Source organism: Staurois parvus, unplaced genomic scaffold (genome assembly GCF_062004578.1).
Source record: "Staurois parvus isolate SC_StPar_1 unplaced genomic scaffold, SC_StPar_1.0 ptg000673l, whole genome shotgun sequence".
NCBI lineage: Eukaryota > Metazoa > Chordata > Amphibia > Anura > Ranidae > Staurois > Staurois parvus.
The window spans coordinates 855,994-872,274 of NW_028318469.1; the positions used below are offsets into that span (position 1 = coordinate 855,994).

Consider the following 16,281-nt stretch of genomic DNA (forward strand, 5'->3'; position numbering starts at 1 on the left):
GATAGGTAGCTCCAGGGGTGGACTGACCATTTGGACACTCGGGCACTGCCCGAGGGCCCGGGGTCAGTAGGGGGCCCCATGAGATGCCCCTGGTACCTTTCATAGGCTTTTTTGGGTGTGGTTTGAGTGTGGGTGAGGACACAGGGGCCCCATGATCCCCTATTGCTCGAGGGCCCCATGAGTTGTCAGTCCGCCCCTGGGTAGCTCTTTTTAGAAAATCGTACAAAGTTTTCGAAGAGAGTAATGAACATTAATTCATTGCATACATTTATGCTTTGGTTTTTTTTTTACTTTTCTGCCCTATAGAATTTAGAGATACATATGGCATCAAGTCAGTATTGCTGAAACAAAATATTTCCATTTATAAATATGACTATATACTTCAGTATGTATTTATTGGTACAACTTATATACATGTATTTATTTATAGAGCTTATATACAAAGAGAGCCTATCATACATATTTACATAAAATTATTATATTTTACCACTACAAATAAAGTACTGTTTCCATATATACATTTACACTTTTTTGGTTCACTAGCAACATTTTCCAGGTGACCTGTCCTTCTAAACATTCACGATCTGTGCTTTATTGCTGAAGTCTCTTCTATAATGTGTCTATCCCAAAACTGCCTCCACTTCCATAATTCGTAAAGTCTGATATACTGTAAACATGCCTACACTTCTTCATACATCTATGCTTACAAGTGAATACTGCATTGACATATTTCTAAAGTTTTGCTTTCTCTTTGAGATAAAACAGTACTGTAATATATGAGTATAGAAAGGGTCTGTGTTATCCAGGTAACCATTGGGATTCTTCCTTTTATGTTCTAACCTGAACTAAAAGAGTTACAGCTTGACTCTGTTTGCTGTGGGTAGCACAGACATGGGTTCCATACAAACTTTTCATACTCAGTTTTTAGAAGAAGAGAAAATGGGAATTAAATAAATCATGTATGACAGATTTCCAGTGGTAGGTCCCTTTAGAACTTTCTGCACCTAATTCTTGCAAGCATTTGCATCTGTTTCAGTACAACTGGATTACCTGTATATGGAGGGTTTTTTATATATTTTTTTTTTTGTTGGTTGAACTAGACGGACTTGTGTTTTTTTTTTCAACCTGACAATCTACGTGACTGTGTAATACTGACATATTCAATAAATTCAGGCACTTTGTACTTCCATCACTTTAAGAACCTGTCACTATGGCAGCAACAGATTTCTACTACTGCCAGTTCATAGATTGTGAAACTGGCTGTAGTTAAGACCAACTTTCTAAGGCCTGGTTTACACTAGAGTTTGGGGGGCAGTAAAATGACATGGTTGAGTTGTGGCTTTACCACCTCCCATCCGCTCCCCCTTTAACTGTAAAGGCAGCATAGTGGTGTGTACATATGTGCAGCAGAAATTATACGCTAAGCATGATCCAGTCAACTGAATGGGGGTGCCTGTGAACGTGTTGAAGCGCACTGCTGTTGGGTTCAAGGGGTTAAAGCAGGCAGTGATGAGGAGATAGAATACCTCCTCACCGTTTGTTAATTTTCTCTGAAGAGTGATCCAAATGTGAATTGCTTTTCAGAGTACAATACCAGTGTAAACTAGCCCTAAGACTAATGCCAGTGCTCAGAGTGGGGCATGTATGTGCTGCAAAGCTGTCATAAGTGTAACAACTTTCTGTACAGCGCTCTATCCCTGGCTCTATTCAACTTGAAGATGAGAAATTCCCCAGCCCGAAGCTGGATGTAAACATGAGGACCTGGGATTCTAGTGATGTCATTACCCAAAAATAGTAATGCCCATATTTGGGAAATATTGAGTCACAAGGGATTGACCGTGGATGGCAGTGAGCAGATCTGAAAGCCGCTATTGGATTGAATAGTGGCTATGGATTTGTTCACTGGTATGCATTGTTATTTAAAAGTAAGGTGGACCTGATGGGGAATTAGTCTCTCTGTTCCCCATTATGCTTCACCTACTCCACTACAAAACTCCTTGGCCATATTCCGGTCAGTATTACAGGTGCAGTGGCCAGTGAGGGAACACACCGAGGAAGAGGTGTCCAGTGTGGACATTCTGATATCAGTGCTGGCCTCCAACCCATTCCTGTGCCTGTATCTGACTGGTATATGAATCTGGCACAAGCACAGACAATTCTATGATACTGTTTAATCATTTCCCCCATTACAGTGATACTGAATTAAAAAAAAAAAGAGTAGCTTAACTTAAACTGAATGTAGAAAGGTGAGTGTAGTGTATACATATCATGTATCTCCATGACCTGTGCCTGCATCTTCTGCATGGGTGTTGGCCAAGCTGTAGAGGTCCATATCTGACAACTGACCATTGAAGCTGTAGAGGTGGAATGGAACTTAGGGATATTTAGGGTTAATACTGTGCACTCGGCACTCGTCTGCCAAATTTCTGCACTGCTATGTCATCGCTATGAAACAGCAGTTGCCTTACCATTAAAGTCTGTGCAGAGTGAGCACAGCGTGGTGTCAGTGGTGTGCGCGACAGGAGTGTGGAGTGCACATCTATCCATTCTTCTTATTGAATTGTGTTTAATGCCTAACTGAACCCATGTTTTTTATTACTGTGATCAAGGCAGGTGACCTAAAAATGTCACCTGATTCCAGCTCTCCAATCAATAACACTCTGAATCCTTGAGTTCAGTGGAGTACAAAAGTAGGCATCAGATTGCTGGAGATCCATACCGTATGAGAGCATTGGTTTGGATCTGATGTGTGCTGCCAGCACAGGGGGCAGCTTGGTCTGCATCTCTAGAACAATAAAAAAAGACAGGTCTGATATATGCTTTACATGTTAGACAGCCTGACTTGAATCCCTGTAATACAATTGTGGGCTTACAGTATTACTAAACCCAGAACCCTGCATTCACTATATCTGGTCTCCCACAGTACACACAACATGGAAATGCAATTATCTTAGTAAATATAAACTTATAAATACCTTTTCTTATCAGCTGTATATAGCAGTCTTGTGACTTCTATCAGTGTCCAGCCCAGCACTAGGTAAAAAAAGAGCAATACACACCAAACTGAGCATGTGCAAAATGCCTACAGTTCAGTCTGTCTTAGCAAGAGATAAGAAGTGGTCGCTTAAACAAGGGGAGGAACAGAGCAATCAGGATCAAATGGCCTTCTTACACAATGCAGAAGATTAACCCCTTAGGTTCCACAGTGAGTATAACAAGCATGCTTTACTGCATATACAGACTGATTTTACTGTTGTGGGTTTAGTAACATGTTAACTGGGCTTTAAAGAGAAAATATTTGGAAACATTTCCTAACCAAAGTCATTATATGACAGTTGACATCAAGATTCTGGAACATGCCCACTATTTTTATGAGGCCATGGGGTTGATGTATTGAGGGTAAAGAGGCTGTTTACTTGGTAAGGGAAGTTGTACTTTGCAGGAGAATTAGCCCCAGAGCTTAGTGCATGCGGTGATATGTAACTTTTGAAAGAATACCCAATCACATGCTAGGAAAATTTAAAAAAGCATTTTTGCTTGATTGGATGTTGAATGTCAGCAGAACTTCACCTCATTCTCTAAGTTCTGGGGAAAATCCCCTTTGCATAGTGCAACTTCCCTTTAAAAGTGAATCGCTCATATGCCTTTCAGTCAGAAAAAAACATATTGTTTATAGCACCACGGTCATCAGCACATTTATCTTTCCTGGCTTCTGGTTGTTTCTTCTGTCAGTGAGTTCAATTGTGTCTTAATAAACGGTATCTTTGAACCTAAGAAGGTGCTATTTTGTGCCTTAGTTGTCCTTCTGTGCCTCTCTCTAGTCCATTGTCTTCTCTTTCGGAAACTATGTTTGTCAGATTGATGAGAAAAGAGCGATCGTTTCATTTCAGTTTCCTCGGAATTCCTTCTGCCATCCAATGTGATTCCTCCACGGCTTATTAAAGATTCCTTTGTCTGTGCCCTCTGTAGTTTCTTCAGCAGTTTTCTCTTACTTTTAACAGTGTTCATAGATGATAATGAGAGCAAGGAAGCTTTAAGTTTGCCTTTATGTGAAGGAGAACCATGTGGAGGTCTAACCCTCTGAGGGAAGGGAGTAGGAGTCTGCTTGTCTTCAGCGTTACTGTAGTTGAACACTGTGGGAGCGTGAAGTTCGGCTTTTGGTGATGAGCCATTTCTTTTACAGCTAGAAATGAAAATACAAATTGTGATGTGATGTAATGTACTGTGCCATGGTATTACACAAGAGTGTATGACGCACACTTACCCTCCCCACCAGTGCCATTCCACACATTGCTCTGTCTCTCTCAGGGTGAAGCATGGCATTTCTAAGATGTTGAAGAACATGATGCCTACCAGAGTGGACATTGTGTCATTGACCTTAAGTAGGCACTGTCTGAACCTACAAAGGAAAGGAATAAATCATAAAGGGAAAATTGTCATGTGTTATATGTCAATTTGAATAACAAACATATATATTCAGTGAAAAAAAACAATGGAAAACATCAGATTAAAATCCTCAAGAAAAAATAACTGATCCACCACATAGGCTTCATGCACATAGGCCTCCTATGTTTGATGCAAGAGAAATTGGTCTGTTAAAGCAGGGCTTGAACTTTCCACTTGCCTGCTCGCCAATGGCGAGTGGAAAGTATGGTGGGGGCGAGTGTGTCCCCCAGGGCCGTCTTGCTGAGCAGGCTCGGAGCACAGGCCGCATCTGTCATTGGCACTGGGAGCCGTCAGACTGCTCAATAGCTGAGCACAGTGAAAGTCACGGAAGGAGTGTGTGCTGTGCTCTCTGCCTCCCCCTAGAGTGCAGTACCTGGATCTGTGAGTGAACTATGAAGTGCTGCAACTTTTTATGGGGGGGGGGGGGTGTACGTGAACATGTGTTTGTCTGTGTCTGCATGTACAATTGTACATGTGTGTATGTACCTGTGTGTATCTGTACGTTTCTGCGTATATGTACATGTATGTGTTTGTGTACATGTGTCTGTGTGTGTGTACGTGTGTCTGTGTGTGCATGTACATGTGTCTGTGTATGTATGTACATGTGTCTGTGCATGTGTATTTCTGTGTATGTACATGTATCTGTGTGTATGCGTGTCTGTACATGCCTGTGTGTGTATACATGTGTTTGTATGTGTGTGTGTGTGTGTTCATGTGTCTCTGTGCGTGTGTGTACATGTTTCTGTGTGTATGTACATGTCTGTGTGTGTGTACATGTGTCTCCGTGCGTGTGTGTACATGTTTGTGTGTGTATGTACGTGTATGTACATGTCTGTGTGTGTGTACAGGTGTCTCTGTTTGTGTGTGTTTGTTGGTGGCTACTAACTCTAAGGCCTGGCTAGTAGCTCAGGACTTGAAATTTTAAGCCCTGTGTTAAAGCATAAGTCAATTTTATATTTTCCAGATTCATTTCTCCTGCCTTCAATGAACATGCTTTGACAAGAGTGTACATGCATTTAGCTACATAAAACCAGGTCAAACAGTTCTTGAGCACACACATTTTTTGTTAATGTAACTGTAGCTAGAGTGAACGCTGCTGATCATCTAGCGTGCATTCAGCCACACAAAAGCATGACATGCTTCCAGACACGTTTAGAAAACAGCTGGACACAGGGTGGACTGACCATTTGGAAACTCGGGCACTGCCCGGGGGCCCAGGGTCAGTAGGGGGCCCCATGAGATTCCCCTGGTACCTTTTTCATAGGCTTTTTTGAGTTTGGGCAAGGACACAGGGGCCCCATGATCCCCTATTGCCCGTGGGCCCCATGAGTTGTCAGTCCGCCCCTGGCTGGACATATGCACTTTGATACCTAAGTGCATTAGGCCTAAAGTATCAGTTTTCCAATCAAACTGCACCTAAGTGAAACAAGACAAGGTACAAGAGGTTTGAAAAGACATCATTGTACAGATAAAGGATGAAACTGTCTGCACCTTTTAGTAAAATCTGCAAAAATACCCTAATCATTAAAAGTATAACTAAAGGCAAAACATTTTTTTTTAGTTTTGGATAGAGTGGAGAGGGATTAGAACACCTGTTGGGTTTTTATTGCCCCCGTTAAAGAGATTCACCCTCTCTATTTGTCCTGTTTACCATTATCAATGAAAGTGAAAGTAAAAGTTGTTATCTCACACCAGTTCCTATTTCTAGATTCATTCCCCTCTGTGTTTTCGACTCTGGACAGGAGGCTATAATGACCTCCGTGAAAAAAAGGGGGGGGATATCCTCCTGCGCTTAATATGGGTAGGACCCTATCTACTAGCTGCAATCACTCAAACTCAACCAACAAGTCAAAAATACCGTGCATTAAAATAGTGAAGCGCTCCCAAATTATCTAAAAAAATTATTCAATAAGTGAAGAATAACATAGACACTTCTCATAAATACCCATATACTATTAACTCTTAATAGATCTGTGATAAAAAATACCAAAATATACAATTCATAATATATGCCCAAATAACAGTGATAAAACCAATTGACATGATACTACTAATTCATAATAATGTGACAAATCGTGATACTTGTGACACAACTGAATATCAAAAAAAAGGTATATATAGTGATACTACGATAGGTAAATACATATATCTGTGGTGAATCCTATAACAAATTAGAAAAAATTGCTTCTTAAATCCAAAAATATATAAATAAATAAATAAATAAACTCAGTGTTTCAAAAAAACTCAAATAATCCATGCAAAAAAATTGTGAAACACTCTGTGATCTTCACTTCTAGTGCTCAAGAAAGGAATCCTCCAACGGCAGAAATGCCTGCTCACCTCCCCTCCTCGACCCACACAGGGCCAAAAGGCAAAAAAGGCTCTCCTTAAAGGCAATCCTTTCCTCCAGGCACCTCAGGCAGGAACCTCAGGACTTCCACTCCACCTCCTCTCACCACGTCATATAGGGCACAAACAAAAACTTCCCATAGTATAACACCGTTTTATTGTGAATAATAAAGCATAACAAACTTTCCAACTCACATGGTAACTTTGGATACAGCGCTTTTTCACCTCACATCATGGGTGTACTCTCATGCAGGGAGGGAAACCAATATGGCCGCTGCGTCCGGACAAAAACGTCCCCACGTGACCGGAAGTGACGTAATAACGTGCTGGGAATGGCGTTCCGACGCGTTGCGGTGACTTCCTGATGAAGTCACGACGCACGTGACGCAACGCGTCGGAACGCCATTCCCAGCACGTTATTACGTCACTTCCGGTCACGTGGGGACGTTTTTGTCCGGACGCAGCGGCCATATTGGTTTCCCTCCCTGCATGAGAGTACACCCATGATGTGAGGTGAAAAAGCGCTGTATCCAAAGTTACCATGTGAGTTGGAAAGTTTGTTATGCTTTATTATTCACAATAAAACGGTGTTATACTATGGGAAGTTTTTGTTTGTGCCCTATATGACGTGGTGAGAGGAGGTGGAGTGGAAGTCCTGAGGTTCCTGCCTGAGGTGCCTGGAGGAAAGGATTGCCTTTAAGGAGAGCCTTTTTTGCCTTTTGGCCCTGTGTGGGTCGAGGAGGGGAGGTGAGCAGGCATTTCTGCCGTTGGAGGATTCCTTTCTTGAGCACTAGAAGTGAAGATCACAGAGTGTTTCACAATTTTTTTGCATGGATTATTTGAGTTTTTTTGAAACACTGAGTTTATTTATTTATTTATTTATATATTTTTGGATTTAAGAAGCAATTTTTTCTAATTTGTTATAGGATTCACCACAGATATATGTATTTACCTATCGTAGTATCACTATATATACCTTTTTTTTGATATTCAGTTGTGTCACAAGTATCACGATTTGTCACATTATTATGAATTAGTAGTATCATGTCAATTGGTTTTATCACTGTTATTTGGGCATATATTATGAATTGTATATTTTGGTATTTTTTATCACAGATCTATTATGAGTTAATAGTATATGGGTATTTATGAGAAGTGTCTATGTTATTCTTCACTTATTGAATAATTTTTTTAGATAATTTGGGAGCGCTTCACTATTTTAATGCACGGTATTAATGACCTCCGTGACCATGCCTTGTGGGAGGGGCGAAAAGCGTTGAGGTTATTTCCAGTTCAGACCTTGACGTGTGATGTCACGCTGGTGCGGTGTTCCACGGCCATCTTTAATGTGGGGAGAATAAGTCTATTTCTCCACTGCTGCCAATTCATCTCAGCTTATGCTGCTTGATTGTATTATACAAGTGCCAGATGGCTTTTTAGCCTGCCTAAGAAGTTATTTTATTCTAAAAAAGGCTTGTTTTATACTTTTGAAATGTGAGTGCAATAGGGGCATCACTTATTAAATAGTTGCATACAGTATTATGCTATTTGGTTGTCCTTTCTTTTGCATTTTCATCCATCCACGAGCGAGAGTTTGGAGGATACTATGGAGGGATCACCAGCGGTTGCTTGGGAGGCTTTTATGTCTATTTAAGCTGGTTACAAATGTATTCAATGTGAGTGTAATGAGGAACATTGGATCTGTTTTTGGAGTTCTATGCAGTATCACACTATTGGTATTTTACTTTTTTTTTTTCATTTTCATCGATTTAAGAGAGATTTAAGAGAGATCTTGCTGGAGGGGATATTCAAGAATTGTCATAGTGGGACACATTTGTAGAGACTACACCCCACCTATAAGCCTGTTTTGATTCTCAAGCCATATCAACTTGGGAATCCACTTTATTTGGTGAGTGTGGGCGAAATCAATTATCACTGATGATGTGAGCATGCTGGAAATTTATGAATATTTTTTCAGCACTGTTTTCTTTCTATATTGGAGCACTGGACTTTTATTTGGGACTTTTTGGACTATCATATATATATATTTTTCTAATTTTGTATGATCTTTTTTGCGCTGTGTTTTATTATGTTAAAAAATGTTTTGCCTTTATTTATACAATAGGTTTGATATCCCCGGGGATGTATGTGACATGGCAAATTATTTTTCAATGCAGGAAGATTGCTCAAAAAAGTGGAAATTGCAGTTCAAGATTTCTAAATGTAAAATAATGCACCTAGGAAAAAAGAATCCCTTGCAAGAGTACAACATTGGGGGTACAGTGTAGGTCAGCACTTCAGAGGAAAAGGATCTGTGGGTTCTTATTTCAGATGATTGCAAAATGAGCAAACAGTGTGATCAGGCAGTGGGGAAAGTAGATAGAATTCTAGGATGCATCACTAGAGGGGTCACCAGCAGGAGGAAGGAGGTCTTGATTGCCCTATATAGATCTTTAGTTAAGACCTCATTTAGAATACTGTGTCCAGTTCTGGAGACATCACTTACAAAAATATATTGCTAAGATAGAACGAGTCCAGAGATGGGTGACAAAAATGGTGAAAGGTCTTGGGGATAAAACATATCAAGAACTTCAGGAACTTAACATTTACAGTCTGGAGGAAAGAAGGGAAACTGGAGACATGATTGAAACCTTTAAATACATCAAGGGGGTGAATAAGGTTCAGGAGGACAGTATTTTCAACACAAAACCAAAATCAAGAACACGGGGACATGACCTTTAACTAACTGGAGGAAAGTTCAAAACTAATCTCAGAAAGTACTATTTTACTGAAAGAGTAGTTGATGCTTGGAATAAACTTCCAGCAGAGGTAGTGAATCAGTCAACAGTAAATAGCGTCAAACATGCTTGGGACAAGCATAGATTTATACTCAGACAATAAAGTAAAAAAACAAACAAAAAAACACCCCCCCTCCCCCCCAAAAAAAACGGGCAGACTAGATGGACCACTCAGTCTTTTTCTGCTGTCACTTTTCTATGTTTCTATACATTAAATTAAAGTATAAAGTTGTACTTTTTAGCTGAAGTTAAGAAAAAAATCATTTTGGGACATTCAGTATAATAATTTATTTCTAATGATGTGTATCTTACATTCTTCTGGCTTCTGATTACTGTGATGCTGGACCTCCCTCATATCTGTGAACTTCTGGTGCTGCTCAAGTTGTTAGGAGCTGCTGCGACTGTGATGGATCACAACGCTCATCTACCCCTTGACCATTCACAAGACTCCTAGTATTCTCCCAGAATGCAATGCTTTCTGTGAATGGGTAGGGGAGATCTTCTCATCCTTCTGTCCCTCCTCCATTCACAGAATGCATTGCAGACATGGAATATTGCAGTAACCAGAAGCCAGCACAATATGGGATACACATCTTTAGAGGTACATTACTACACTAACTTTGTATGCCCAAAAAATGTTTTTACTAAATTTCAGTTTAAGTCATGTTCAGTCTTACACTAAAACATGGTAGGGAATGTAAGTCTTGCTGTAATGTAATATAGACTGCTGAAATCAGTACAATACAGTATATAAAAGCAGGAAAAATCCCACTTTATATTTTTACGTAAGTGCTGCTATTGGAGGTGCAAGAGTTAATGGGGGTGGATTTACTAAAGGCAAATAGGACTGTGCACTCTGCAAGTGCAGTTGCACTAATTTTCCCCAGAGCTTAGTGAATGTGATGGAACTTCACTTTGTAAAGAATACCCAATCAGGTGCAAGGAAAATTGAAAAAAAACCCCACAAAACAGCATTTTTGCTTGCACATGATTGAATGATGGAAATCAGCAGAGCTTCACCTTCAATCAGTGCAACTGCCTTTGCAAAGTGCACAGTCTATTTGTCTTTAACCACTTGCTGTCCGGCCACTGTTTATAAACGGCAGGACGGTGGCACTCCAGGGGCGGGTTGGCGATCATAAACGGCACCCGCCATTATGGACTGTGCGCACTCCCTGGGAGCGCGCAGCATCGCGATCCGGTACCCGCTGTGTCCTCCGGACACAGTGGAACACCGATCGTCATGCGGGACCTCTGTGCGAGGTCCCAATCATGTGATCACTGATTGGCCAGTCAGTGATCACATCCAGAGTAGTAAGCAAAATGTCACTTCTGACATCATTGCTTACTACATGTGAAATCTGTGAATGATCACAGAGGTAACATGGTACAAGGCTATTCACAACAGCCTTGTACCATGTGACAGCTCACACAGTAATTCTCAATGGCTGCAAGAAGCAGCCAGAGAGGAGAAATTATTGCTTTTACAGCCTTTATGTGTGTAAAAGCAATCAGTGTGTAAAAAAAAAAAAATCTTCATCACCCCGCACAAGTAGTACAGTGTCACCATGGTGACACTGTACTGCTAGGGTGACAGTATGTAGAAAAAACCCCATAAATAATAATATAAAAAATTAAAATAAAAATGTAAAAACAAATGTTTAAAAATTATAAGTTTTCTTTATAAACTAATTTGGGTTATTTTTTTTATTTTTTTTACTAAAAAGATAACTGAATACATTTTGGCCAAGATTTATGATGAAATATTATTTATTTGCAAAATTTTATAAGAAAAACACTTTTTTTCAAAATTTTTGGACTTTTAAATTTATATAGCAAAAAAAAATAAAAATCCCAGTGGTGAATAAATACCACCAAAATAAAGCTTTATCTGTCTCAAAAAAATGCTAACAAATTCATATGGGTACAGTGTTGCATGACTGCGCAATTGTCATTCAAAGTGTGATAGCGCTGAAAGCTGAAAATTGGCCTGGGCAGGAAGGGGGTAAAAGTGTCCGGACTAGAAGTGGTTAATAAATCAACCCCAATGAGTCTTGCTTATGCATATTGAGACTCATTTGCCCCATCAGGTATGTGAAGTGTGATAAGCGACTGTACTGTGTGTACACATTGCTGTATTATATTGAATATGACCGTTTGTACTGTATGTGCAGAAAACAATGGCTTTTATTTAGCAAAGGACATGATTTTGCACAGTAATGAGTCATGTAAAAACCTGATCTGGAAATGACAGGTGACAGACAGATAAAGGGCATCAAAGCAGAGATGATGAGATTTGATTATTCTGTGTAGAATCTGACACCCGTGTGATCCGGTTAATGTTTGATGTAACCTACTCTTTGCTGAGAGTCAATGCTAATAAGAAATGAGTCATGTGTGCTCACATTTATATTATTTCATAACAAAGATAAAAGGTTTTTCTGATGAGCACTTTACTCCTATACCCACATTGTGCTTGTAAAGCTATTACTGTATTCCTATGAGTGTAACACAAGAGAGTTCATGTCTCACTCACCTCTGATCACAGTCACAGTGGGATACCGTGTGCAGTTTGTAATTTCGGATGCCATACTGAAATTCAAATGATTGGATTTGTGGAAAGCAATGGTCATGTTCTCTGCAGCAAAGATCCACTCCACTAAACAGTCCTAAACAAAAAAGAGTAATTAGTTCACAAGGTTGTATTTGAATATCTTTATTTTAATAAAGAGACATGGAAAAGGGAGCCACTGCAGATAAAGGGGGGTTGGATAGTGAAGAATTCACAGTCGGTAGTACAGTGTCAGAGAAAGCGGAATAATATAGGAGTGGGACAGTGAGAATAAGAGGGTACAGTATGCAGCATAAAGGAAAATGAGCCACAGTGGAGGAGTGGGGTATTCAGGGCACAGCCTGCAGCCTTGAGAAAGGAAAAAGAGCCATGGTGGAGGGTGGAGTATTCAGGGTGCGGCCTGCAGCATAGAGACAGGAAAAAGAGCTGCAGTGAAGGAGTGGGGTATTCAAGGTAAAGCCTAAAGACAGGTAAAACACGGTCACAGTGGAGCAGGGGAAACAGAGCCACAGTGGAGGAGTGGGGTATTCAGGGCACAGCCTGTAGCCTAGAGACAGGGTAGGCAGAGCCACAGTGGAGAAGTGGGGTATTCAGGGCACAACCTGCAGCCTAGAGACAGGGAAAGCAGAGCCACAGTGGAGGAGTGGAGTATTCAGAGCGCAACCTGCAGCATAGAGACAGGTAAAAGAGCCACAGTGGAGGAGTGGGGTATTCAGGGCACAGCCTGCAGCATAGAGACAGGAAAAGGATCCACAGTGGAGGAGTGGGGTATTCAGGGCACAGCCTGTAGCCTGGGGTATTCAGGGCACAACCTGCAGCAAAGAGACAGGGAAAGGATCCACAGTGGCGGAGTGGGGTATTCAGGGCACAGCCTGCAGCATAGAGACAGGGAAAGCAGAGCCACAGTGGAGGAGTGGAGTATTCAGGGCACAGCCTGCAGCCTAGAGACAGGGAAAGCAGAGCCACAGTGGAGGAGTGGAGTATTCGGGCACAGCCTGCAGCCTAGAGACAGGGAAAGCAGAGCCACAGTGGAGGAGTGGAGTATTCAGGGCACAGCCTGCAGCCTAGAGACAGGGAAAGGATCCACAGTGGAGGAGTGGGGTATTCAGGGCACAGCCTGCAGCATAGAGACAGGGAAAGCAGAGCCACAGTGGAGGAGTGGAGTATTCAGGGCACAGCCTGCAGCCTAGAGACAGGGAAAGCAGAGCCACAGTGGAGGAGTGGAGTATTCAGGGCACAGCCTGCAGCCTAGAGACAGGGAAAGCAGAGCCACAGTGGAGGAGTGTAGTATTCAGGGCACAGCCTGCAGCATAGAGACAGGGAAAGCAGAGCCACAGTGGAGGAGTGGGGTATTCAGGGCACAACCTGCAGCATAGAGACAGGGAAAGGATCCACAGTGGAGGAGTGGGGTATTCAGGGCACAGCCTGCAGCATAGAGACAGGGAAAGCAGAGCCACAGTGGAGGAGTGGGGTATTCAGGGCACAACCTGCAGCCTAGAGACAGGGAAAGGATCCACAGTGGAGGAGTGGGGTATTCAGGGCACAGCCTGCAGCATAGAGACAGGGAAAGCAGAGCCACAGTGGAGGAGTGGAGTATTCAGGGCACAGCCTGCAGCCTAGAGACAGGGAAAGCAGAGCCACAGTGGAGGAGTGGAGTATTCAGGGCACAGCCTGCAGCCTAGAGACAGGGAAAGCAGAGCCACAGTGGAGGAGTGGAGTATTTAGGGCACAGCCTGCAGTATAGAGACAGGAAAAGGAATCACAGTGAAGGAGTGGATGATGAGAGTGAGAGGGCACCACCTGTAGCATAAAGACGGAAAAAGGTGCCACAGTGGGGAAGCAAAATGGAGAAAATAAGGCAGAGAGACAGACACACTGATCAGCAGGAGAAGGAACCACAGTTGAGGGGTGGAATATTGTGGATAAAAGGGGCATAGCCTGCAGCACAGAGACGGGGAGAAGTAGCCACAGTAAATGGAGCAATCATATTAAGAGTGCATAGCATAGAGACAGGGAGAGAAAGAGCCACAGTGCAGGAGTGGAACAGTAAGCTGGAAACCACATAACTTGGATTGGAACTTTGCAGAGCCAGATGGCAAAAAATCTGCAATGGAAAAGCGGTACAGCGCACATAGCAGCACATAACCTTCAGTACAGAGGTGGAAGATGAGAGCCGCATTGATGGAATGAAATAGAGAGGGTGACACCACACCATCTACATCAGTGATTAGGGCAGAAGGCCAGAGGCACACTGAAGAGCACAGCACACAGCCAAGTAGAGAAGCAGTCAGAGTGAAGGAGTGTGAAACCTACAGAAGAGAAGGGGAGTGGATTACTGAGGAGGAGAGCGGAGAGGTACTTGCTACCTAGGGATGGAAATCTGAATGCATGCCAGAATTCTCAAGTATTGCTACTAGAAAATGGGCAATGCCAATCTCTCTTTACAGGACAGGATGTGTGAAGACATTTGCTACTAAGCTAGCCTTGATGAGCAGCATAGGGACAGGGAAAGCAGAGCCACAGTGGAGGAGTGGAGTATTCAGAGCACAGCCTGCAGCATAGAGACAGAGAAAGCAGAGCCACAGTGGAGGAGTGGAGTATTCAGGGCACAGCCTCCAGCATAGAGACAGGGAAAGCAGAGCCACAGTGGAGGAGTGGAATATTCAGGGCACAGCCTGTAGCCTAGAGACAGGGAAAGCAGAGCCACAGTGGAGGAGTGGAGTATTCAGGGCACAGCCTGCAGCCTAGAGACAGGGAAAGCAGAGCCACAGTGGAGGAGTGGAGTATTCAGGGCAAGGCCTGAAGACAGGAAAAACAGGGTCACAGTGGAGGAATGGAGTATTCAGGGCACAGCCTCACGGCGGTGGGAGACATACAACTCATATAAGGAAAGGATCATTTTCACCTTTAAATACCCAGACTAATTCAGGGTCAGTGAAGCAGCAATGTCCCTCTAACTTGATTCAGTTTTAGACATAAACAAAGATTTTAGTAAACACAGTTCATCTAATAAATCAGCCTCTGAAAGAGTTTTAGTGTCTGTTGCTATACCCATCTTTGGTGTATCCATCTCACCTAGGTTGGTGAAGTTTGCGGCAGTGCTCCCGACTCCACACCACAGTGTTCCAGGCATAATCCAGCTCCGTCTATGTCGAATGTGCTTATTCTCTCCATTCACGTGGATGAAAGCAGCTGGGTAAAGCACTGCTACAAACACAAACGTGCCCCTCCACATCTTTAGATCCAGCCAAATGACACAGCAAATCTGCAGACCTGCTTACACCGCAGATATCAGTGCCTTTACCAAATCAACAGGGATTTTGAGATCTGGCACGTGTCCTATAAGGGAGTTACTAGAAAAAGTTAGCTACAGATCATGCAGCAGAGCATACACACATGCAGCTTTAGAAATCTGACGGAATTCCTGCCTTTCATCTGTCAGGAGGCAGAGTTCCAGCTGATGCTTTTATAGTCTCTAATAGATGAGGTGATCTGTGATAATCTCTGCTATGACACACCTACTCACGTTTACCTTCAGCATCTTTATTACCTGCAGGTCCCTTCCTGGATGATGTACGTTCTCCTAACAATGACCTTATGCTGATATGGTATGATGATGCATACAAGGACATACAAGAAACACTCAGATATTCTATCTAGAATGTTCCTATAATATAATGCCACATCATGAAAATACTACAACCCAGCCCTATACAGCTTTCCATGTTTCATATATTGTAAGAAAAACCCTCTGCACGCTTGTAGCTGTGCTGTAAACCTTTCAGTTAAAGTGTTACTAAACCCTGGACCCTGCATTCACTATATCTGGTCTCCCACAGGACACAGAACATGGAAATGAAATTATTTTAGTAAAAATAAACTGCTAAATACCTTTTCTCCTCAGCAGTTAGAGCAGTCTTCTGACTTCGATCAGTGTCCAGCAGAGCACTGGTTAAAGCTTGTAGGAGGAGTTTTCATTCTCCCCTGATTGTCCTATAAGGCTGCAGGACCCCTGACCTCTGTCTGGACAGTGCTGATTGCGCCGATCCCAAGAAAAATAAAAACCCTCTAGCAATATACACCAAACTGAGCATGTGCAGCTTGCCCCCAAGGCTT

The 16,281-nt window shown here is 42.3% G+C and overlaps 1 protein-coding gene across 1 annotated transcript; it reads right to left on the minus strand.

Moving 5' to 3' along the window:
• Positions 1-376: 376 nt before the first annotated feature.
• Positions 377-15,584, minus strand: PLA2G3 (phospholipase A2 group III). The gene is made up of 4 exons (XM_089652207.1): positions 15,241-15,584; positions 12,130-12,262; positions 4,265-4,399; positions 377-4,183 (listed from the first exon to the last, which is right to left on the minus strand). Exons 1-4 carry the CDS (start codon positions 15,398-15,400, stop codon positions 3,697-3,699), a joined length of 915 nt encoding a protein of 304 aa, XP_089508333.1. The 5' UTR covers positions 15,401-15,584; the 3' UTR covers positions 377-3,696.
• Between the last annotated feature and the right edge of the window lie 697 nt (positions 15,585-16,281).